Source organism: Homalodisca vitripennis, chromosome 4 (assembly GCF_021130785.1).
Source record: "Homalodisca vitripennis isolate AUS2020 chromosome 4, UT_GWSS_2.1, whole genome shotgun sequence".
Lineage (NCBI taxonomy): Eukaryota > Metazoa > Arthropoda > Insecta > Hemiptera > Cicadellidae > Homalodisca > Homalodisca vitripennis.
Window position 1 is genome coordinate 200,790,723 of NC_060210.1, and position 26,101 is coordinate 200,816,823.

General features: G+C 33.0%; 1 protein-coding gene and 1 non-coding gene across 2 annotated transcripts; both read right to left on the reverse strand.

The window, feature by feature from the left end:
* Positions 1–4,494: 4,494 nt before the first annotated feature.
* Positions 4,495–24,569, reverse strand: LOC124360894 (60S ribosomal protein L13a-like). Its single transcript, XM_046814881.1, has 5 exons — positions 24,453–24,569; positions 20,756–20,886; positions 11,264–11,373; positions 6,607–6,875; positions 4,495–4,605 (listed from the first exon to the last, which is right to left on the reverse strand). Exons 1-5 carry the CDS (start codon positions 24,471–24,473, stop codon positions 4,522–4,524), a joined length of 615 nt encoding a protein of 204 aa, XP_046670837.1. The 5' UTR covers positions 24,474–24,569; the 3' UTR covers positions 4,495–4,521.
* On the reverse strand, positions 5,044–5,126 carry LOC124361593. The gene has a single exon (XR_006922347.1). It is a non-coding gene; the product is annotated as a small nucleolar RNA SNORD34 (small nucleolar RNA).
* Positions 24,570–26,101: the final 1,532 nt, after the last annotated feature.

The window sequence follows — 26,101 nt, forward strand, 5'->3', positions numbered from 1 at the left end:
ACCCTTTTTAATCAACTTCAGTGCTGGTTATCATGCTATAATCTAATATTGAAAAAAATAATTTTGTTTGATTCTGATAAATAAGATATTCAAGAAACAACAGTAGTTTTTTTTCTGAATGGAAATTTTGTACCTATTTCGAATTAAATATATTCTTTTCTTGGTATTTTCATAGATTTAGATCACAGATGGAGTGGTTAGTATGGATCAGATTTGCTGCAAGCAGGGTATTGTTAGTAGTGCTTGAGACTCCTATACTTTCCTCAATGAAGACATTTTACTTTGCTTAATTCCACCCTATTCTTACTTATTGGCTCGTGTTCTGGTGTAATGTGGCTTAGGCCTCTTTGGAAAGAGGGTATCATGACTTGCATTTTTTGAGTTATTTTATTCCATATCAGAGATTGATTTTATCCAAACAAATGATTTTGTATATAAATATACTATGCTATAATATTTGTTGTTTTATTTACAACATGTGTTTTTCGTAGTTTCGTTTTATTGGTTAAGTGTTAGCAATGTCAGACTCGTGAGACAAGAAACATTTCATTTATGTCTTCCTGTCCGCATGATACCTTGAAAATGAACCGTACTTAAGACTTGAAATGTAACATGAAGCTTAATTTATATATTATCAACAGTGAGTCTGATTGTAGCGTACCTGTTACTCGAACACGCTAGAAAAATATTTGGAAAACGCAGGTACGTGAAATACCGCGGAATCAGTCGATGAGCAATTAAAAGGTTAACTGAAAATCAAATCAATAATTCTTTCGAAAGTTCCCAAAGTTTAATAATATAAGAAATGTTTGTTTTAAGTTTACAGTTACCTGTAAAGACACTTCAATGATTGAGACTGAAAATCGATGAGCGATCTTCTTACTGCACTATTAAACTGAGGTGTAACATTGCGGTCGATTGTCGGATTTCCGCCCATTGTACAATGGCTTTATCATAACCGACTGCGGTCACTTTATCAATTAAATACCGCTTTTTTATATGGAGAGGGCTCTTTAAACAAAATTTAGCATTAAATCACTCTGTACACAAGATATGTACGAGAATTAAATTTCGGTCTTTGTGTACTAACCTAACCTTGTTGTTTGGATAAGCTATGATATCCAATTAGTTAATTCATTGACCTGGGTAAACTATTTCATTCTCGGCTTTGTTAACGTAGGCTGATTAACTCTCTCCTGAGAGTTGTGAATTTTACCCACAAAGAGACATGCCTTCGTGTTAATTAATGTTGGCTCTCCTTGAGTTTTGTAAATATACATGCTCACGACATGAATATCACCCACGACCATATATTTTGTCTATGGTTATCCTAGCTAGTATGTTCAGTACACACCTAGTGTTGTTACACACACTACAATCTCAACTGTTACAATTCCTTTCACATTTGGTGAATTGCATTGGTATACAGAACAAGTGAGATGTCTAGTTAGTGTCAACTTTCTGTTCCATTGTTTGATATAATAAATTACAAAATTATTACCAACAGGCTGAGATACTCAGAGGAAGAAGAGTATTAGCTCATTATACCAGGTAACATCCTACAGCTATAACCCCTTAACAGTTGACTGTTACATTACTCTAATGCACTTGTCTCATTAGACTACTATCACTCAGGATAGAGTGCCGTTGAGAGACATTAATCAAGATTTTATAATTAACCTGCAGTACTACAGTTTGTTCCCTTTAAATTATTAAGACTGTGACCAGTACCATAGCCAAAATATAAACCCTAGAGCAGCAGAGAACAGTTGAAAGTGGCCTGTGGTCGACCTCTTAGTATCATCAATCAAGATTGATTCACTGCGTTACAAAATTGTCCCATATATTCTAATCTTTAATCTGAAAAACTGTATTGTTCTTCATTATTTTCATGAGCATGTTATTGATTATATTATTACTTACATCCAATATTTGTCAACAAACACCAGAATGATCTGTCTTCTAAATCTTGTTCTACTACAAATTGTGAACTATCATTCTAAATTTGAATTTTCTGGCTCCCTAATTCCAATATGTAGATACATCCAAAAATATTTTAATCAAATCATTTTTATTAACATAACTACTAAATTGTTTATTTAATATACATACACATAACGGAGCTATGGTGGGAAGGGTTGTTTCAGTGTGAATATTGAGTGTAGCTCCAGTTCACCTTCCTCTTAGTGAGCGTCTGGTATCTGGAGTCATGATCGTCTCAGAGATCCAAAAAAAAGGTTACCAAGAGATCCCGAACGTTGCACTAAGAGGAAGGTAGAGCTGAACTCAACATTTACATTGAATCAACCATTCCCACCATAGCTACATTATGTGTATAAAACTCAGGTGCTCCACCGTGTTTAGAGGTCATGTCTATCACATCGTAGGTCACTCAATTGTGTACCTGATGAGACAATGAGAATATCTCTTCACTAAGATTACATTATATTCTGTATATGGAGAAATGAGTTTGTTTAGGGCTTCTTCGCTTCTGACTTTTTTTGATTGCCCCATACATACATGACTCCAGATTCCAGGAGTTGTCTGTGTCAGAGCCAGATTCCAGGCGCTACACTAAGAGGAAGGTGAACTGCAGCTAATTGAGACACTCACATAATGTTAACAAATTTCTTGCAGTTTAGCGTCCATTGTATTGGTGATTAGCAATTCAGTAGATGAGAACCTTCCAGAATTCACCATATGTAGACCTTAGTACCATTCTATAATAAAACCAGTATTATCCAAAATATCGAATAGTCTAGGAGCTGATAGCCAATTTCATTGTTAAAGTAAACAATCTCGTTTTTCATGAAATCGATTAGTAATTTTTCTTATGAAAGAAATTGATCATCGACCACATGATAGTACTGGTGAATGTTGACATGGGAAGGTTTTTATTTATCACCATCAGACAAATAGAAAGACTTAAAATTACACTTAATGCTATACTCATAAAATTTTATATGATATACTCATTTAGTTTATAAACATGTTTGTTCCGTGACTTCGTGCCATCATGGCTATAAAGACCATGTACAAATGTTAGAATTATATTTTTACCTTTAAACCTCAGAATCAATAAGAGTTCTTTCTTGACTAAGAGTATTCTATTGACAAAAGTATTAAGTCCCTGGAACCATTCAAGTTATCACACAAATGGACAGACGATTACATAATTTTAAGAACCTGTCGGATCAATAAATTACTAACCTGTGCTTAAGTAAACTAACCCTTTAACAAACCTGTTTTCGTGTGCATGGCAACCCCTAGGCCAGGGTACACATCTAGTACATAACAGAGATTCAGTTAAGATCAATATATTTTAAATAATACGAACATGTGTTTAGTGTTTCGTTTACTTTCTCTAATCAATATCTAGTTGAAAAATTCAACATTATAAGATAACTACACGATGAGCATTATATGTGCGTCAGATCGTACTATGAGGGAGTTATTCAGCACGTCCATATAACGTCAAACCACATTAACATATTAAATAAACATGGATAAAGACATTACGACTTGGGCAATAAATCATGATACTAAAGAAGAGACTAGAGTCCTAGATCTAAGCAAGGATATACGTCTAGTACTTGGAATGCTAACAGGACACGGTTCCTGTACTCTTCGGAAACATCTGATGAATGCAGACTCTGCGGAAAGGCAGAAGAGTCAGCAGAGCATATTTGGCTGAACTGCCATACTTGTAAATGCCTTGAGGCTTATTTCATGAGTTCAAAGGATATTGGGGAACAGGAATCCAAAGATCTAATTTAGTTTTACACAAGTCCTAGGTTTTAAGTATAAATAAAGTAAGGAAGATGGAAATATTTAGAACTAGTGCTGGGTCCATGACTATTTCCCTGAGATAAAAAAAGAATTTCATACTCAGAAGTTGATAAAATTTGTTTGTGCACAACTATTCTCAATTACCCCCCCCCCCCTTCAAATCAACATGGTCAAAACACTACAACCTCCAAAAACCCAAAGCCACCCAAGCAATCGGGATATACTTCAATATAGCAATACCGGCCTCATAATGAGTCAATCTGATACAGAAGACAACTAAATTATTATGCAAACTGAAACCTACAGCGAGTTCTCAAGAGATATTGTAAACTCACAAACAACACCCAAAATATTGAACATACCGGCGATATCACTGCTTGCATACACTTGACAAGTTCCCCTACCGCCGTAAAATCTTGGTAAACCCAACCACAAATACCACATTACCAAACTTAAAAATATCGAGATCAAAAATTACCTAATCCATGACATAGCAACCCAACGCACATTACAGGGTCTACCATCCAAACAAATTCAAAAACAAACTGATAAATTATGATTAATACAAAGTAAATGCACTAAACAATGTAAGAACTAAATGATAAGCTAAAACTGTTTTGTTGAATCAGTACTTTAAAAATTAATTATAATACAAACAAATCTATTAGTGAGGTGGAGGCTCATGAAATAAAGTGAATTACAAAATAAAATAAACAAAGTTTATTACAAGACTTAGTGGTAGCCATAAGACTTGATGATGCTATCAAAGTGTTTTGTCTGTTTAGCGACCTTCTTTCCAGCTTCTTTTGTCAGTTTCTGTAACAGAACATCAACATTACCGACTGTGAAACAATCACAGCATGAACTATCTGAGGAACTAATCAATAATCCATTAACAATAATTATTTCCACTCATGATAATACTAAACAGACTTGGAAAATTGTTCTTAATTTAAGTAATAAATATTAAAAGGATGATAAATTAGATGAATATTGTGTACTCTGTACTGTAAATAATACAATTTGTAATTAAAACATTATCAATCTTAATACTGGAATATTTGAGGAGCATTGTTTGTTTTTGACGATTACTTGACTTGACCTGAAAATCCTATTTGCACCACCCTTAAAAAATGTATATTTACAAAATAGACAATTTAGAATTAGCCATCCCATTCTGTACTCTAAGGAAATCAAGAATCGTACATTGTGTGGTGGGTATATAAATTATTTATCACTGGAAATAAAATTTGTGAGTTTCTCAGAGTTATTATCTTCTATCATAATTGGTATGATCAGATAATGTAGGTAAGATTTATTTTACATCATTGAAACTCAACCTTATTATATTATTTAGTTATCTAGAAGTAAATAATAATAATAATTACTTAACCGGTTTACCACAACTTTAAAAATAATTCATAATATCGAATAAACAGATTAATTAACAAAAACAGTTTCTGGGTGAAAGGTATGTAGTTTAATTAATTATGCTCATATGTTTATTTAATCCAAATGAATTTCCAGAATTAACAAGTTCTGACACTGTTGGAACCACATTATTTACCTCAAAAAAATTCATCCCACAAAAATGCATTACTATATTGTTAAGTCTATTATGTTTTCTTTTATTAGAAATGTATAAAATAGTATTTGAATGAAAAACAATTAAAATGTACACTCTAAACAAATTTTATTTATTTCTCATTTTTCTGAGCTGAACTAAAAAAAGTAAGAAAGCTAATGTTGGAAATATTGAGTACTACACTTTGTTAGCTTAAATTTGATGTAAAATAGTGCATTCATAAGCAAAATATAAACAATTTATTAGTTAACACAGCTGATAACAAAGAGAAATTTTCCAAGAAATACCAGAAATTAAATCGTAGAAAATATTAAGAAAGATAACTAATTACTGAATTGTTTCAAGAAATATTTTAATAATAAATTTGTCTTTTAACTTTAGGTTAATCCTAAATCAGTTTTCAAGGTATTTTCTGCAGTCCTGCTGGCTGGCTTTTAATTAATTAGTGATATAAAACATTAAATAACTATCAATGATAATATTGTCTTAATATTTTTTAACTTCTGGATATGTGAAACCTAATTAAACGATTTGTTTGATCAGGAGGACAACACTTTTTACCTTCATTCTATAGAAATAGCTTTGCCCATTAACACACTTGCCTAGTTATTTCAATGATGGCACGCACTGTGGCAATTTGCTCACATCTGGTAACTTTGTTTCTCACCCTCATAATATTTATATTTTTCAATATCGCCTGGTATATTTCCTTAATATACGTGTTGATATTCTTCAGTAATATTCTTTAAAAATTATTTTATAAATGTTATCCCAACATCATACAAAATCATAGTTTCATATAAACAACACCGTGGAACTCATCGTTAATAAATCTGTAATTTTTGCTTTTTACACAAGAATATCTATACTTTCTAAAATCAAACAAAACACATTTACAATAAGATGTTCACTATATCAAATAGCATTGAATTTAAAAAGAAATTACGACTAAGCGTGCACATTATCAATTACTAATGATGACGGCACGTGCGTTAGCAAATTGTTTACAATTGGAGCAGAGTTCCGAGTTTGGTAGGGAACTACCAGCCCCTGTGCCCAGTGAACGACTAATCTGGTTTAAGGTCACTCAGAGGGATAATTGACCGAGGATTATTTAGCTACCTAGCCTTTTTTGAAAAAAAAAAAAAAACCAAATTCTGCATATAATAAATGCAACCATTTGCCATGGGTGCGTGCGAGTGCATGTTCATTGAGGTTTTACAGAAACTTACCTTGAGTGAGTTTCGTTTGCGAATGCTGAACACCGCCTTCACCTTCCGCTTGGTCTCGAGGGCACGCACCACATCCTTGTACTTCCAGCCGACCTCGTGACTGAGACGGCCGAGGTGGCAGTAGGCGCGGCCAGGCTTGAGGCACATCACCCGCATGGCCGTCGGAACCACCAGCCGCTTGCGTCGGTCGTATGGCGCAGGGCAGCCCTCGTACGCCTTGAACCTCTTCAGTGCTTCCTTGCCGCGCTTTGTCTTGTGTGGAATCATACCTAAAACACAAAATTCTAGAGTCTTACTTGAAATCTTATTTAAATTTAATGTCTTGTATATGGAAATTCAGCAGAAAAATAGTGTGTATATCACAAAAGTAAGCAGGGTCACTGCACATAGAACCCGTACCAAGATCTGTCACTGGTTCACCCTTTGCAATCAGCAAGCCTCAAATGTGGCCAAAACTTATTTCTCGCTCAGCTCAGATGGTAACCCTCCAAGTTCACCGGACCACACACAGTGCCAGGCTGCTGCGTAACCATGTACAGCACTTTTACTCAGATTTAAATGGCAGTACTTGACCTTCGGCTCTTTAAATGACTTCCGAGATTTAAATAAAATTCTTTAATAATTTAAAGTTTATTAGCTTCAACATGGAAACTTTACTGATTCGTCTCCACCAAATGCACTAGTACTTTAATAAGTAGATAAGATATACTATAGCAGCTACAGCGACACTCACAGCCAGGTAAACCTTAGTTCTGAATGATGGCTACTATGTTATGTGCTGCAAATAGACTGATCCAGCCACAACTGGATAAGGATTGAATTTTAAAACTATGTAAATGGAGATTATAAATATATAGATGCATATCAGATATTATAATATAAATAAGGGACTATCACTAATTTTATTTTTAAGGTTTGTCAAAATATTTATAATATACAGTGACATAATTTTAAACGCTATTCAGAAAAAATTTTAAACAATTACAAAATTTGTTGTTTAAATAATCAAAAGTATACGCCTAAAAACTGTGTCTGACTATTATTAATTATATCTTTAACATGAGTAATCTCTTATAACACAGCAATAAAAATAACAATGTAAAAGCGCAATGTACAACCTTGACAAATTCCTCAGTCTAGTTCAAGGAAATCTCCTAGTTTATTATTAAATAACCTTTGACTTAACATGATCCATTACTTCATGTTATTGATTTGTAATAAAAAAAAAAAAAAAAAAAAAAAAATTATATGATTTGAGTTTTCAGAACAATAGAATCAGTCCATTTCTTATCAGATAATGTAGGTAAGGTTATTGCTTTCTTGCATCATTGAAGCTCAGATAAAAATTGGCAAATTACTCAATATAGATGGAACTAAACTGAAAAACATTTCCATGGTACCAATATACAAAAACAAATTATCGACTGTTGAAAATACCATCAACAGCTACATAATCTGAGTTCTCAGAGCAATTACTTCAATTCATTTCTTATCAGATAATGTAAGTAAGGTTATTGCTTTTTCACATCACTGAAACTCAGGTTAAAATTGACAGATTACTCTATATAGATTTAACTAAGCTGTAAACATTTCCATGGTACCAATATAAAAAATTATCAACTGCTGAAATACCATCAACAGATACATAATCTGAGTTCTCAGAGCAATTACTTCAATTCATTTCTTATCAGATAATGTAAGTAAGGTTATTGCTTTTTCACATCACTGAAACTCAGGTTAAAATTGACAGATTACTCTATATAGATTTAACTAAGCTGTAAACATTTCCATGGTACCAATATACAAAATTATCAACTGCTGAAATACCATCAACAGATACATAATCTGAGTTCTCAGAGCAATTACTTCAATTCATTTCTTATCAGATAATGTAAGTAAGGTTATTGCTTTTTCACATCACTGAAACTCAGGTTAAAACTGACAGATTACTCTATATAGATTTAACTAAGCTGTAAACATTTCCATGGTAACAATATACAAAAATTATCAACTGCTGAAATACCATCAACAGATACATAATCTGAGTTCTCAGAGCAATTACTTCAATTCATTTCTTATCAGATAATGTAGGTAAGGTTATAGCTTTTTCACATCACTGAAACTCAGGTTAAAATTGACAGATTACTCTATATAGATTTAACTAAGCTGTAAACATTTCCATGGTACCAATATAAAAAAATTATCAACTGCTGAAATACCATCAACAGATACATAATCTGAGTTCTCAGAGCAATTACTTCAATTCATTTCTTATCAGATAATGTAAGTAAGGTTATTGCTTTTTCACATCACTGAAACTCAGGTTAAAATTGACAGATTATTCTATATAGATTTAACTAAGCTGTAAACATTTCCATGGTACCAATATACAAAAATTATCAACTGCTGAAATACCATCAACAGATACATAATCTGAGTTCTCAGAGCAATTACTTCAATTCATTTCTTATCAGATAATGTAAGTAAGGTTATTGCTTTTTCACATCACTGAAACTCAGGTTAAAATTGACAGATTACTCTATATAGATTTAACTAAGCTGTAAACATTTCCATGGTACCAATATACAAAAATTATCAACTGCTGAAATACCATCAACAGATACATAATCTGAGTTCTCAGAGCAATTACTTCAATTCATTTCTTATCAGATAATGTAAGTAAGGTTATTGCTTTTTCACATCACTGAAACTCAGGTTAAAATTGACAGATTACTCTATATAGATTTAACTAAGCTGTAAACATTTCCATGGTACCAATATACAAAAATTATCAACTGCTGAAATACCATCAACAGATACATAATCTGAGTTCTCAGAGCAATTACTTCAATTCATTTCTTATCAGATAATGTAAGTAAGGTTATTGCTTTTTCACATCACTGAAACTCAGGTTAAAATTGACAGATTACTCTATATAGATTTAACTAAGCTGTAAACATTTCCATGGTACCAATATAAAAAAATTATCAACTGCTGAAATACCATCAACAGATACATAATCTGAGTTCTCAGAGCAATTACTTCAATTCATTTCTTATCAGATAATGTAAGTAAGGTTATTGCTTTTTCACATCACTGAAACTCAGGTTAAAATTGACAGATTACTCTATATAGATTTAACTAAGCTGTAAACATTTCCATGGTACCAATATACAAAAATTATCAACTGTTGAAATACCATCAACAGATACATAATCTGAGTTCTCAGAGCAATTACTTCAATTCATTTCTTATCAGATAATGTAGATAAGGTTATTGCTTTTTCACATCACTGAAACTCAGGTTAAAATTGACAGATTACTCTATATAGATTTAACTAAGCTGTAAACATTTCCATGGTAACAATATACAAAAATTATCAACTGTTGAAATACCATCAACAGATACATAATCTGAGTTCTCAGAGCAATTACTTCAATTCATTTCTTATCAGATAATGTAGGTAAGGTTATTGCTTTTTCACATCACTGAAACTCAGGTTAAAATTGACAGATTATTCTATATAGATTTAACTAAGCTGTAAACATTTCCATGGTAACAATATACAAAAATTATCAAACTGTTGAAATACCATCAACAGATACATAATCTGAGTTCTCAGAGCAATTACTTCAATTCATTTCTTATCAGATAATGTAGGTAAGGTTATTGCTTTTTCACATCACTGAAACTCAGGTTAAAATTGACAGATTACTCTATATAGATTTAACTAAGCTGTAAACATTTCCATGGTACCAATATAAAAAAAAATTATCAACTGTTGAAAATACTATCAACAGCTACATAATCTGATACATATAGATTTAACTAAGCTGTTAAAATTTTCCACGGTGCCAACTTACTAAAGAAAATATATATCGACTGTCAAATAAACCGTCTACAGATATATACACTACCTAATTTGAGTTCTCAGAGCAATCACTTCAGTTCATTTTTTATCAGATAATGTAGGTAAGGTTATTGCTTTTTTTGCATCATCAAAGCTCAGATTAAAATTGGCAGTTTACTCAATAGAGATGGAACTAAGCTTTTAAAATTTTCCAAGGTACCAACCTACCCACAAACAATAAGATTTATTGACTTAAATAAACCGTCCACAGCTACATATATATTACATAATCTGAGTTCTCAGAGCAATCACTTCAGTTCATTTTTTATCAGATAATGTAGGTAAGGTTATTGCTTTTTTTGCATCACTGAAGCTCAGATTAAAATTGGAAGATTACTCAATATAGATGGAACTAAGCTGTTACATATGTCCATGTTGCCAACATACTCACAACTTAAAACTATTTTGAGAAGCTTTTAAATGTACAGTTATACATCCTGTTATTGAGATGAAAGAAGTCATTTCAATATTAAAAGTTGGGTTTTGCTTCAATGAGTATTCTTATTCAGAACTATAATTATATAATTACATATGTATAATTACATATGTATAATTACATATGTATAATTACATATTCTTATTCAGAACTATGTAATTATACATCCTAGGAAAAACCAGTGCAGTTTGAAATACTTTACACATGTATAGTCACAAAAAAAACATGTAGGACCTTAAAATTTACAATTAAGTTCTCTTTGCGACAGGCATAATTATAATGACATTTCTAACAAGACTGTTGGAACCCACCTCTGATAGTTCTGTAGAGGATAGCACTGGGGGCTCTGAAGTGGAAGGGGCCTCGTGCAGGATTCACATTGCACCGCTTCCGCAAAAATGCCAAATACTTCAATTTACTCCTGCAAACAGTGGTCACAGGCATGAATACAGAACAGTAGTCAACTGCTCTAAACAATGAGATAATATACAACACAACTTGAAAAAAGTTTATATTTTAATGCAATTTGTTCACATATCTCTTGTAAGAACCTCAATACGGTTAAGTACCACAAGAAGCAATGCCTTTAAAAAATTAAAATAAAGTAAGACACTAACATGAAAGGCAATAAAAGGTTAAAAATATAGTATCTGTTTTTGAAATTGTAAGTCACATTAAACACACTGCTATGCTTTTTGTATACAAACATGTTTTACATTATTTGAACACATTTCTAAATATTAACTTACTTGTTTACGACAAACTCCATTCTATTTTTAAGTCTTACCATAAAAATAAAAATGGTTTATAACTAGCATTAGCTGCATTAACCCTCCGGCTGGCAACGTCGTAAATTACGACTCATTTTTTCCCGCTGTGAACTGGCAGAGTCGTAATATACGACACATTAAACATCGTCTACTAATTACGTCATAGTTCCGATAATTACCGCTCGAATCGCATAAAAGTTATATCACTTTAATCACAAGATCCCAAGCCTTCTAATAATGTATTCACTTATATATATAAAACTTATATATATGAATATTTGTTCTTTTACTGGCCGCTAAAAGCTACCGAAAACTTCCGCGTGACGCGACTCGGCAACTGTTAGTGTTCCAAACAGCTGTTCGGTAATTTTGTAAATAAAAGTGTTTATAACTATGTATTTTCTTTTTGTGCATAAGTAAGTGAACATTTTGTATATTTTAGAATTTTAAATAAAATTAATTTTGAGTTTTTTTAATGGCATAATATGAAAGTGTTTTTTGAAAAACAAAGTTTTGAGTTCTGACCATCAAACATCCACCATTATTCAGGTAAGTCAAATTATAATTATGTTTATATTGTACAACATATTCTGCAGAGTAATTTGATGTATAACACTTTTGTGTTTTCTCCAATAATTAATTGTACAGGATAAAAAATTAAAAACTCTGAACAAAGTTTCAAAACAGGGTGCCAGTCAAGGCTCAAATGCGCGCCAGCCGGAGGGTTAATCCAAGTTGCCTATGGAAAATTAGAATGTGTGATCCATACAATAACTTTGGTATGTCCCATCGCCGTGTTTAAAGTGTTAATTTTTCTGCTTACTGAACCCTATTATATAAGATTGGCACCTGAAGAAAAATACAGATTAGTCCGGTCAATTTAGCCAAAAAAATAGAGGTAACTTTGCATTAATTCCCAGAAAGCTGAAAATTTGCATAGATGTTAGGGACACCATTGTTATAAAATTGTGAAAAGTCCCCATCGATCCCATGTCTGCAAAACTTTTTATTCAAGGTCAAATTTCGCAAAAATAGGTTTTTTGAATTTTTCAGCGAAACGATTAGTTTTATGAAAAAATATTTTCAACACAAATTGTAGATCATGCAATTTTCTACAAAAATGCTCCTTATAATTCTTTTCATAACACTAACCATTTTTGATCAAAAACAATTACAAAATTTTCTTCAGATGTATTATCCATAACAAGCACGACTAAGCTGCCTATGATATCATTGTTCATGTAATACCTATAAGTAAAACTATAAGTCTGCGTGACTAATACATTCATATTGACCGATAATTCTGAGAATATTATATTAAAAAACGGAGTCCTTAATTTTAAGGGGCCATGTGCCCCTTGAACATCTGCCTGTCATTCCATTGTTCGAGTGGCCGTTCCGTCCACCTGCTTTTCTGAGGTCGCACCTAAATCACCGTTAGTCTTTAAAATTCCCTCCTAGTGAAAACACGTAGTTATTTCAAATATTCTCTGCTAAAGTTTGTGCTGTATTCACTTTTTATTGAAAATATGTCGCAATAGTGTTTTATTTGCACTAAACTTTTATCTTCAAGTGAATGTGTTATTGTTGATCACGGCATGAAGACGTTACTTAACGCGAGTATTCATGGGGGGAATCAATTTACTGATTAATTCAGCAACAAATCATGTGCAGTGTCGCAAAACAATACAATAGAAAGAGTACAATTGCAGCAGCAAAACGGCAACATGAAGAGGAATCAGCTAGTACCTCTCAAAAAGTCCTAGAGCATGTAAGTGAGTTATATTTTTCTTTTAAAAATTTTTGTTTATTTTGCGGCGACGAGTTGAGTGAGGAATACAAAAAGAAATAAGCATAGAAATCTTGTCGAAAAATTTGTAACGTTAGAACTCTTTCATGTAACGACTCAGTTATGAAAGCAGCTCAGTGTCGTTCTGATGACACGGCAAAAACTATTGTTGCTCGCATCGGGTTTGAACACGGTTTAGTTAGTGCGAAGCTAAGTACCATAATGATTGCTTTGTATCATTTTTAAAGCCGACCACTGGAGGCTAAGTCGGCCATCCTCAAGATGAAGCATTGTATCTCACCATGGGGGAAATATTTTTATATATTGAAAGTAGTTTTGACTGCCAGTTTACGTTAGAAGAATTAGAAAATATTTGTAAAAACGTAAGTGTTGATAACAGAAAAATTAAATGACAATTGGAGGTATTAAAAGATTATAGTAATAGATTCATTATTACTCCGAAACTAGGACAATTAAAATTGCATGTTTTCTTGTTAATTATCATGATATTATCAATCAAGCTTAGAGTGAAAAAATCTAAAGGCAAAGAAGAGCAATTGAAGGTCCTATCAACTGCGGCAGCAATTATTCGGGAAGATAATCAATTGGTTAAATATTATACAGTTTTTACATGCTACGACTGGCTGTGATAAAACATCAGCAATATTTCGAAGGGGCAATTTTTTTATTGTTTGAAAAGAAAATTTTATTACTTGTGCACAAGCTTTCCAAGAAATCAACTCTTCACAGAAACTCGCTTTCTTCTGTCTATATATGGAGCTCCAAAAAATTACTTCGATAGACAAATTTCGTTACTTATCTTTTGCAAAACAAACACGTAATAAACAAACGTGTGCAATTAGCTTGCCTTCCTCCAACCGCAGCTTCCGCTCACCAACCGTGTTATCGTGTATATTACTAGTTTCAGGTGTGGCTTGGTAATCAACTAGACCCAGAACAATGGGGTTGGAAGCATGTCAATAATGCATTGGAACCAACCCACACGCTTCTTCCACCTGCACCTGCAATTCTGTTCTTTGCAACTGCAAAAAGGGGTGTAACGTAAGATGCAGCTGCAAAAAAGTAAAATTATTTTGTTCACTAGCGTGCACTACTTGTCAAGGCCAATCGTGTTCAAATGTTCAATCTCCAACAGAAGAAGGTTTTTATATGGACGACGAAACAACTGATGTATCACTTTTTACGCGTGTTTATGTTAGTACAATTTACATCTACTCAAGTAGATGAGGAAGAAGAGGAAAATAGAGAGAGAAGATGGAGGGTAAGAAGAGGAAATAATTAGTGACGATGATGATGAATAAAATATGTTTACAATCAAGTATAACGGGACTTGCCACTCGAGCTGTACCTGATTGACAACGACCACACTAACAAGAGTGCAACGCCTGAATAAAAGAAGAATAACCAAACATTCATTAAATTTTACTGGAATAGACCTTGGAATAGGCCTACCGTGGAAACCACATTAAAAATCGCGCTAGGTACACTACCTCATAGGTGGCGTGGAAACGTGTCCATATTATAGACAATAAAGCGTAAGAAATCTTTGTAATTGTTTTTTCTCAGAAATGGTTAGTATTAAGAAAAGAATTATAAGGAGCATTTTTGTAGATAATTGCATGATCTACAACTTTTGTTTATAACATTTTTTCATAAACCTAACCGTTTCGTTGAAAAATTCAAAAAACCTATTTTTGTGAAATTTGACCTTGAATAAAACATTTTGCAGACATGGGATCGATGGGGACTTTTCACAATTACATAGCAATGGTGTCCCTAACATCTATGCAAATTTTCAGCTTTCTGGGAATTTTTGCAAGGGTCAATGTCTAAATTGACCGGACTAAGATACCAGTTGAAAAAGTTGCAGGTCTTGAAAAATGTTGCTTTTTGGGCAAATAAAAGAAATCCTTAATCCCTTTAATAGTTACATTTTTTCTAATTATCAAGGACGTTCAAAATGTAGCAAGAGAGTTTTTGATTTTTGTTAATTCTTAACTAGTAAGCCAGTTTGCTAACTTGAATATAATTTGATAAAGATTGTATTTCTTATAATTCCATGCTGGTCAACAGAACTATTTTTTTACACATGTTCAACATATTTAAAACTCCAGATATTATATGGATAATCAGCAAAAATTGTAAATATATTTAAACAACTTAAGAAACATTGTTACCAACTTGGAACAGAAGGTAACAACAGCAGTAGCAACAATCTCCCACAGAGAGTTTTTGCCACCTAAAAAAAGGTATACTGTAAGTAAAATTTTAATTTTTAACTCCACTAATATATGATCAGCTGATTGTGAATTTACCATCATTTCAGTAATGAGTAGTAGTAAGTTTTTGGTGTATCTTTTTTTGTATGACTTTCAGTTCGTTTGTTGTTACGGCTGAATCTGGTTGTTGCGTAATTATTCCTTTCTGTGCTGTTGTTATAGTACAGCACATAACAACTCAGATATTTATAAATACTACAGTAAAACCATACTAAAACATTTCAAATTAACATGTTTGTTTGGAATTTTTGCTCAATTTACTAAACAAAAAGAGGAAATTAATAGAAAACATTGAAATAAAATATAAGTTTTGCATAGCAGTTTGGTCAGACCCCTGCGTTTTTAAATCATATTAATTAAAACTACAATCAGCTGGAGATACAAATACACTGAAAATTGAGATCAGAAACAATTAAATTGAATCAAACCAATGAAACTTTTTATCACCAATAGTTTTGGGATGTTTACTTCTAATATATGATAATGATATTTTTAATTAACTGCTTGATGTGGTTCTTGATATGCACACAGTTCCCTAGGCAGCTGTTCACAAACTAGAGGTTTCATTAACCCTCTGACTGATGACCAACGGCACAGATGTTCATCAATAACGGTTGTCAACTGATAAAGACGGCACAACCATCTGTCAACTTTCACTATTATTACACGAAAATAATTTAAATTATAAGACATAACTTGCACAATTCAAATCCTCTACTATTAGAAATTCATTTTATATAGTTTATATTGGTAATATTGCTTGTCTGCTGATATCGACCCGAAGGCCACACAGTATAAAGCTGACAGACTATGCAGCTGGTGACGTGCTGCACGGTCTTGACGTTCTTTGTTGCTAGGTTTTTAGGTAGGCTAGTTGTTTATGACTGATTGTAATGTTATGAAATGGGCAATCCTTGTTAAAATGATATAAATGAACTATTGGATGATATTTCTTTGTCAGATAGTCTGGATGAATATAAACCGGTAGAATGTGAGTTTGGTTGAGAACAAATTGATAATGACAGTGACAACAGTTCATCATTATCTGATACTCCTCTTGCCCAAAGAATTCATCAAACACCAATATGGATGTGTACTGCCAAGAAAGTAGTGAATACTTTACATTTTTATCAAAAAACTTTTTTGTATTGTAAATATAAGTGTATGTTATAATATTTTTGTTCACAACAAAACTGTGTATATGTTGAACAATTACAGTATTTTACTATCTCAAATCATGTAAAAATTACATGAAGCTAAACTTAGAAATAAAACAAATTGCAAAACACATTTTTCAATTTATGTAAAAATAACTCTAGTAAGTGCATATTTTTATTATTTAAAATTTTCCTGGTTTGTAACAAAAACATTTATATAATATATACTTTTGTGTAATACTTATTACTTAACCCTGAATCTCCTCTTTTTAACTTTTTTAATTCTTTTGGTAATAAGCAAGACTAATAATAATACTACGCTAACTTAGCAATACCAAAGGAATAAGTACTCTAAGTTTAGGGAACCCGATATAGTTTTAACCCTTCGCACACCGCTAATAAATCCATCGATTTCCCTAAAATGCCAAGATATCTATAAAATATATAACCCTTTTTCTTTAACCCTTTGAGTGCCACAGCTCTAAAAAATTTTTCACATTGTAAGAGTGCCAGGTGAAATTATGGGGTATATGCAAGAAGTGCCGGCAATTTTTCAGCAAAAACGTGAGACTTTGGTAAAAACACTGTAAAAAAATTGGTTTATCAACATATTTTTATGATTTTTTATTTAATTTGTTGGTAAAAGGCTGTTCTAATTTACCTATCATAAAAGAGTACACAAAGCACAGTACAAACTTAAAATTTTATAAAAAATCGATAGGCTTTTAAAAAATGTTTAAACACTTTTTTAAGTTTGAGATAAAAAATCATAAACTAATTTTTGTTTTATCTAGCTAGAAATATTTTTATGTTATACAGCATTAAAAAACAATAAAACTTCATATGTATAACATAATTCTGAATTAAAACCTACTGAAAAAAAAAAAAAAATACAATGACAAATTGTTGGTTTTGCCATATTTGGTTACAATGCTGTAAAAACTGGTTTACCAAACATATTTTGATGATTTTTTTGTGAAAGAACAAACAGAACTTATATAATATATAACATTATATTTGAACTAAAACTACCTGAAAATAATATCTAACAATTACAACATTTTTTGTAAGGATTAATTAGATTTTCTTCTCTAAGCAACAATTTTTCTAACAATATATTACATTTTTTTTACATCAATTCCTAATATATCCTGTAAGAAGTGTAAAACAAGTAGCTTCCAAAAATTTTCTAATATCACTATCTTCCATTTATTGGGTTGAAACTACAAATGCAGCAGTAAAAACTTGAAAACTCTCAAGCAAGATAAACAACAACGAAACACAACACACAACGGCCACTGCAATCGTCGTTGCATCAAAACAGCTGAACATAAACAAAAACGGTACTTTGGGATTATACCGACCACACCAGTACGAAGAACACAAAAATATAAAATTTATAGAAACAAACATGATAGAACGAAAAACACAACTCTTTAATTACAAAATTACAAACTTACAAGCATTTCCAGGTATTGTGATCGGTATTGTTGTTGCTGTTATCTTATCTTTCTCGAGAACCCCGATTACGGCAGGCCGCGTGGCATCACATGATTATTTAAGTTTTTTGCACGGTACATAATTGCCTTTCAATTACAATTCAATTTATATTTCTGATCAGCCCCTCTAGAATTTGATATTTTACTGATAGGTACTATCTCGAGGGATGTTTTTCTTTCGTTGACATCAGCGCGAGCTTCGGCAGCACCTTCGGAGGCACTCACATTTTGAATGGCGGAGTGTGATCAAGAATGAAAACAAGTGTTGAGTGTTTTTTTCAATAAAGAGTTTAGTTTTTGTTTGGTAATGTTTGTTTTTGTTGAATTTTTGTGTTTGGAGAAATGTAGGGGTAAAACAAGGAAGTACAACAAAGCGACCAGCTGAACGGGCGGCGAGACTCTGCAATCACGTTATCTACTAGACCACTCGACTTTGACCTCTGTCTGAGGATGGGGAGGGGTTTGCGATAAGACAATTCCTGTTTTATATTGACGAAATATTGTTCTACGCTAATCTAGTAATCAGTAGAAGCAAAATGTCAAATAACGATTCATGTCTGGGTGTGGTCGGTATAATATAATCCCAAAGTACCACAAAAACAAGCACGTCGTCTGCCCACAGTACAAAGGAAAATTTTTTTTTGTATGCTTTGGATATCCATGAAGCTTTTGGATGTAGTGTAAACCAGTAAATATATGACACCATTGTATAATAAATAAAATACGAAGTCTCCCGTTACGGGAGACCCGGCACTTCTTGCGCTACTACGGGGTCTCCCGGTACGGGAGACTCGGCACTTTTTGGAAGTATATAAGGTCTCCCGTTACGGGAGACCTCGGCACTATAAGGGTTAAGTTCGAAGCAATTTTTTTATTATAAATATGCTATAAGAGATTAATGTAAAAAATATTAAACAGGGAATTTTAGTTAAAATTTGCATATTTATTGATAAAAATCTAAAAATAACAATTAATATTAATACTGTGAATTTGATCTAAATTCAAATTCTTAGTACAAACTAATAAATTGTATAAACTATTAGTTATAAGAGCATTTCCGTATCTAAGGTTTCACAGATAAGGTCTATCATCTTATATTATCATCTGGGCAGACAGTTGTGTATAAAAAAAAAAACATTAGACGTATTGTGACCTGTATTCTGTAGTTCAGTTTTAATGATTAGTGTTGTGTATAGTATTTTATTAACCCATTGCACATCACTGATGAGCTGGGCTCGTCACGCAGCGGCCAGGCCTAACGGTGACGAGCTCAGGTCGCAAAAGCGGTCTGCTTTTAAGTTTCCCTCCAAATAGTTCTATTAATGTCTGATAGATCGGGCGATCGTCTTCACTTGTCAACTAAGAGTGTTTAACAACGGTCTACGTTTAGAGAGTTTTCAAAAATTTTATAAATATCCTACAGATCGCAGTTGTATGTCGAAGTTGAAAAATCATTCATATGAGTTTACTCTATGCTTTTTAGCGCTTCTGGTTCGGTATTTTCCTCAGTTGTTATTATAATACTTTTGAGGTTATTGACACAGAACTAAACGACGCAGACGTACATGTTGGCGGGTTTAGACTAGACAATGGCCCGGATGTTGTGATCGCTTCGCCCGAGCTGCTTTATTTAGACTATGATTCAGACATCCCTGCCACCCCGGAACCTTGCTCGCATGTTATCGTTCCTACATCACAGATACCCCAGTAGGCCCATGTTCCATCTGAACGAATACCTTCACAGATGAATTTTCTAGTATACAATAGCGAGCAATACGATGTGGCGAACCATTGCTGTTCGTGCGGCTGCTGACCGTAAATTAATTTGTGCCGCTCGCCAAAACAATACGATCCGCAATGGGTTAAGTGCATGTTTTTAGAGTTAGTAAAGTTGACAAACAACATGGTGGTTGTGATTCCTGACTTAGGCGTGCCACAACGCTTTGGGTATGATTTGTTTATTTTAACCTAGTTTGTAAATAAGGATTAGGTTAGTTATTTATCTGAAGAAGAGATCAGATTGCTGATCTAGAAACGTAGTGTTACTGATTTTTAGAGAACCTATTTTTGTACAATTACAGAAAGTATGGGTGTAAAGGTAAAATAGAAAATTAGCATTACCACAGAGTAACTTACGTCCAAACATGAGAGAAATTTGGTCCTAGTATCTTGGAGTAATTCATACAATATAATATACAAACATTAGCCTAGGTAACAAGCTGACTTTTTAAATGTGCTTGGAATTACATGATTAAATTATGTAGCAGTTTAACCTCATTCTGACTTACCTAAAGAAGTTACCGGAGATGTTGATCTGTTCTGTGCGGACAACAATCACCTTGTCTCCCTGTAGGATAGTCTTGGCCACAATAGCAGCCAATCTCCCCAGCAGGTGACCTCGCCCATCTATCAGTATAGCCTACAACACAAGTGGTTCAGTGGTTATGTTATAAACATCTCTCTTGTAAGTTTCAGTTCTAAAATCGTATAAAATTACTAGTTTCATGAAGTTATTTTTAAAATTAAGAAATGAAATGTTTTAGAATTACTGTTACAAAAACCATATCTCTTTATTGCCATTTACATTCAAAATAGTTCTTAAAATATTACTACTAGCCCAAAAACAGAACTGAAATCATCCAAAATTAACTTTAACAACAAAACAATAAAAGAAGACATTTAACACTGATAAACTTGCAAAAATAAGGATGTATTAAAGATACCATGAACGCAGCAGAAGATTCTACACATGCTACATGATTTGATAAGTATTTAACAGTTATCTATTTGAGTGCAGTAGGAATTAACAGCTCTACCTTCTCGGTCTTTCAGTTGAACTTCATTTGGTACTTTTGGGATTATACCGACCACACCAGTATGAAGAACACAAAAATATAACTTTATAGAAACAAACGGTACTTTGGGATTATACCGACCACACCAGTATGAAGAACACAAAAATAGAAATTTATAGAAACAAACATGATAGAACGAAAAAAACAACTCTTCAATTACAAAATTACAAACTTACAAGCATTTCCAGGTATTGTGATCGGTATTGTTGTCGCTGTTATCTTATCTTTCTCGAGAATCCTGATTACGGCAGGCCGCGCGGCATCACGTGATTTGCAACGGTACATCATTGCCTTTCCATTACAATTCAATTTTATATTTCTGATTAGCCCCTCTAGAATTTGATATTTTACTGATAGGTACTATCTCGAGGGATGTTTTTCTTTCGTCGACATCAGCGCGGGCAGCACCGAAGGTGCTGTCGAAGCCCGCGCTGATGGCCGGAGGCACTCGCATTTTGGGTGGCGGAATGTGATCAAGAATAAAAACAAGTTTTGAGTGTTTTTTTAATAAAAAGTTTAGTTTGGTAAATGTTTGTTTTTGTTGAATTTTTGTGTTTGGAGAAATGTAGAGGTAAAACACGGAAGTACAACAAAGCGATGCACCAGCTGAACGGGCGGCGAGACTCTGCAATCACGTTATCTACTAGACGCTCGACTGTGGTCGGTATAATCTCAAAGTACCCTTCATTTCTTCCATCGCTACAGTTTTATTTTTAAACTAAATGATTGGATTAATAATTTGCCTACAGATTGTTCTAAATTTTAATAAACTTTGTATTAAATAAAAGATTAGCATCAAAGTATAATAAAACTTAATTCTCATGAGATTATTCTGACGTTGAAATGATGTAAATATAACTATAAACCTTCAAAATAACAAGGTCTAGTGGTAAGATACTACATTCCAGTAACCTGTTACTAACCGTTCAATTCTCAGTAGGCATTAGATATTAGCATCGTACTGTTACTGAAGTGATGTTACTAAATTAAATTTATAAATAAACTGAGTCAAACTAATTCTACATGTGTGGGTTTATTTATACATAGCATACAAAAATTGGTACTTTGGGATTATACCGACCACACCCAGACATGAATCGTTATTTCACATTTCGTTTCTACTGATTACTAGATTAGCGTAGAACAATATTTCGTCAATATAAAACAGGAATTGTCTTATCGCAAACACCTCCCCATCCTCAGACAGAGGTCAAAGTCGAGCGTCTAGTAGATAACGTGATTGCAGAGTCTCGCCGCCCGTTCAGCTGGTGCATCGCTTTGTTGTACTTCCGTGTTTTACCTCTACATTTCTCCAAACACAAAAATTCAACAAAAACAAACATTTACCAAACTAAACTTTTTATTAAAAAAACACTCAAAACTTGTTTTTATTCTTGATCACATTCCGCCACCCAAAATGCGAGTGCCTCCGGCCATCAGCGCGGGCTTCGGCAGCACCTTCGGTGCTGCCCCGCGCTGATGTCGACGAAAGAAAAACATCCCTCGAGATAGTACCTATCAGTAAAATATCAAATTCTAGAGGGGCTAATCAGAAATATAAATTGAATTGTAATGGAAAGGCAATGATGTACCGTGCAAATCACGTGATGCCGCGCGGCCTGCCGTAATCAGGATTCTCGAGAAAGATAAGATAACAGCGACAACAATACCGATCACAATACCTGGAAATGCTTGTAAGTTTGTAATTTTTGTAATTGAAGAGTTGTTTTTTCGTTCTATCATGTTTGTTTCTATAAATTTCTATTTTTGTGTTCTTCATACTGGTGTGGTCGGTATAATCCCAAAGTACCCAAAAATTTAAGCAACTCACAACAACATAATATTTTGACTAGTTATAAGATGGTTAAATTTAAAATTTCACTTTAAAATACAATTATTGTTTATAATACAAACATTTAACAACTCATTAAAATTCAATATTTAGACTAGTAGACTACTTTTAATTATTTATAACTGAGATTGAACAAGGGAATGCAGAATTAGTTGGTTTATTACAGAAATAAATCTGTAAAGGTCCATTTCTATTTTGGTAGGCTAAATATACTGGTCTTGATATTTGATCTTTCATGTTCCCTGCCCCTCCTGCTCACTCCCTTCACGTTATGACATCTCGGTACCTATTTCCAGGGTAGTATAAACTGGCCCATTTCTAACCTAATTACTTACACCATAATCGCCTCAGCTGTTACCAAGGAACCTCAGACCAGAAAAACGTTATGAGAAACGCCAAATCAGCCAAGCTGTTACTGGTAACATGTTATCCTGGTAACAGGTTACTACAGAATATTACTAACTCATACATTATATAGTGCCCATCTACAATAGCCGCAAGTAAAATGGCGATGTGCAAGTGTTAATTGTCACAAGGTGTCATACGCTTTAATTAAATGTTACACTATTTTGTTTGTTACATTTTAAAAACATACGTAGCCTAGATATTTTTGGTCATAATTAAATGATTACTTTAAAAGATATAAAAAACAGCCTCAGAAGTTATATTGTTATTATCGAGGATTCGTTACTCAAGAATATTGAACGGTGGCCACTTTGGCAGTTAAAAAGTCATTGGTAGGCATCACAATCTAACTACCCATTGACAGACCAGCCTACCCGAAGATGGGAGTCATTAGCATAAATTATTTTCTGCAAGTCTTCCTTACTTTCTTAAGTTCCTCTTCTACATTAGTACACACTACAGAAAAGTTCAAGTCAATTTGTAACTCGAAAAATGACAGTGTACCAAAACGGAATAGCCTAGTTGCCTTTTCCAAAAAATAGTCATTGGTAACCCTGGGTACACTATTTAACAACAGTTTACCTAATGAAATTCTTCCTTAAAAACTAATAAATATAATTAAATTAAGGATTCTCTGATTGAATAACTAGAAAATAATTCTATTCCACTAAATGTGTTAGTAGTAAAAATTCACGTGGAGAGTGATCTATAGAATGGAGGTTAGGAGAATAAACTACGAATCACCGACAGATTAGTAAGCATACTTTAAGTTTATAAATATATCTCACGTAGACCTATGCACTCAACAATACTCCAATCTAAAAGATGTAAGCATTAAAATAATACACAAAATAAATAATTATAAAATTTTACCTTCTCGCTGAAACCCGTCATCTTCGCAACGAACGTTGCCGGAAAGGACTGAGGAGAAGAATACTTGAGTCTGAATAATCAAGACTGAGAAACGCATTGAACGGAAATGGAGTTTGGTTGCAGACTGAAAATATAAATTAGTACTATGTAGAATGTATATTATTAAATTTTATATATATATATATATATATTAATATATATATATATATATATATATATATATATACACGAGTCACTCTAAAAGTTGTGACTTGTGATTCATTGCTTTGGGGTCATCTAAATTTTTAATCACACCATATCTATAGTATTGGGCCAACTTATCAATAGTTACACCTTTTAGGCTTCCATAAGCCCTACCACCAATAGTTATTTTTTCAAAAAACCTCAATACCCAATTTTCCATAGTTTTACCAATTTATGTATTATACACATTTTGTTATTTCAATTTGTTCACAAAATGGATAAATTATCCATCAATGAAATACATTAGTGATTATTGAAAAAAGCCTTAAGATTCCTTTAAATCACAAAAACGTATTTCTTTATACAAATTTAAAACATTAAATAATTGTATAAATGGCCTAACATTCTACATACAAGTTTAAAATTTAATTTCCTTTCAAAAAATGTAACTTGTGGAAAATGTAAAAAAATAATGCTTATAGATAGTACAGTAACCACTTAAGCTGGAGGGGTCAGATCTCACACTGCTTAAAAAACTTTGAGTTTTTGGGCGGAAATGCATCGATGGAGCAACTCCCTTATTCGCCTCGTCTTGCTATGTACGATTACTGGCTATACTTCAATGTGAAGAACACTTTTTGTGCGGTCGTCGCTTTTCTTGAAACCAAAATTGATGATAAGATGCATAAATACTTTGACTCTATTTGAAAAATTAGGTTACTGGGTGCTTTTATCGACTAAACATTCGATTTCAAAAATGCATTGACGCTAGAGAGTATTATTTTGAACATAGTATTTTGAACAAACTCAACATCCAAATTGACCTGTCGGAGAAAATATGGTGTATCTAACAAAGAGGCATTGCAAAAAAACACAACCCGCAAGAAAAACACTAAGAGTGCCTGAAAACAGCAATAAATGAAACTGTTTTAAAACATGTTTTGCATCTTTATGAACGGCTTTCAACTGATGACTTACTGAACCGGTGCTATCCTGTAAAAATCCAAAATGCCAATAAATACCTACTCGGAGTGATTTCGAGTAAATGTCCTACAATAGTGTTCATAGGCTAATTTAAGGTTGAAACTCTAATAGCAGAGAGTGTATATCTATATCATGAGAAACATTTGATTACTATGACTAACTATACACAAAAATGAAATTTCACCAGGTAGCAACACTGTGCATCTCGCCCAAACCAAGGGTGCGCATCGTCCGAAACTGGTTAGTGAGAAACACAGAAAAATAAAATACAATAAGTATAGTAAATTACTGAAAAGAGCCCAGCTGAGAGAGCAGGAGCAGAGAAAATAAAAAAGACTTTCATACGGTGTGGGGGAGTTTAAAAGTATTGAAAACTCTTACATAATTTTTAAATGCTTATTTCTCGTAAATTTTTTTCAGTTTTTGATCAAAGTGTGTTTGAATTACTTCGTAAGTACTATACCTGTTGTCTTCAAATTTTT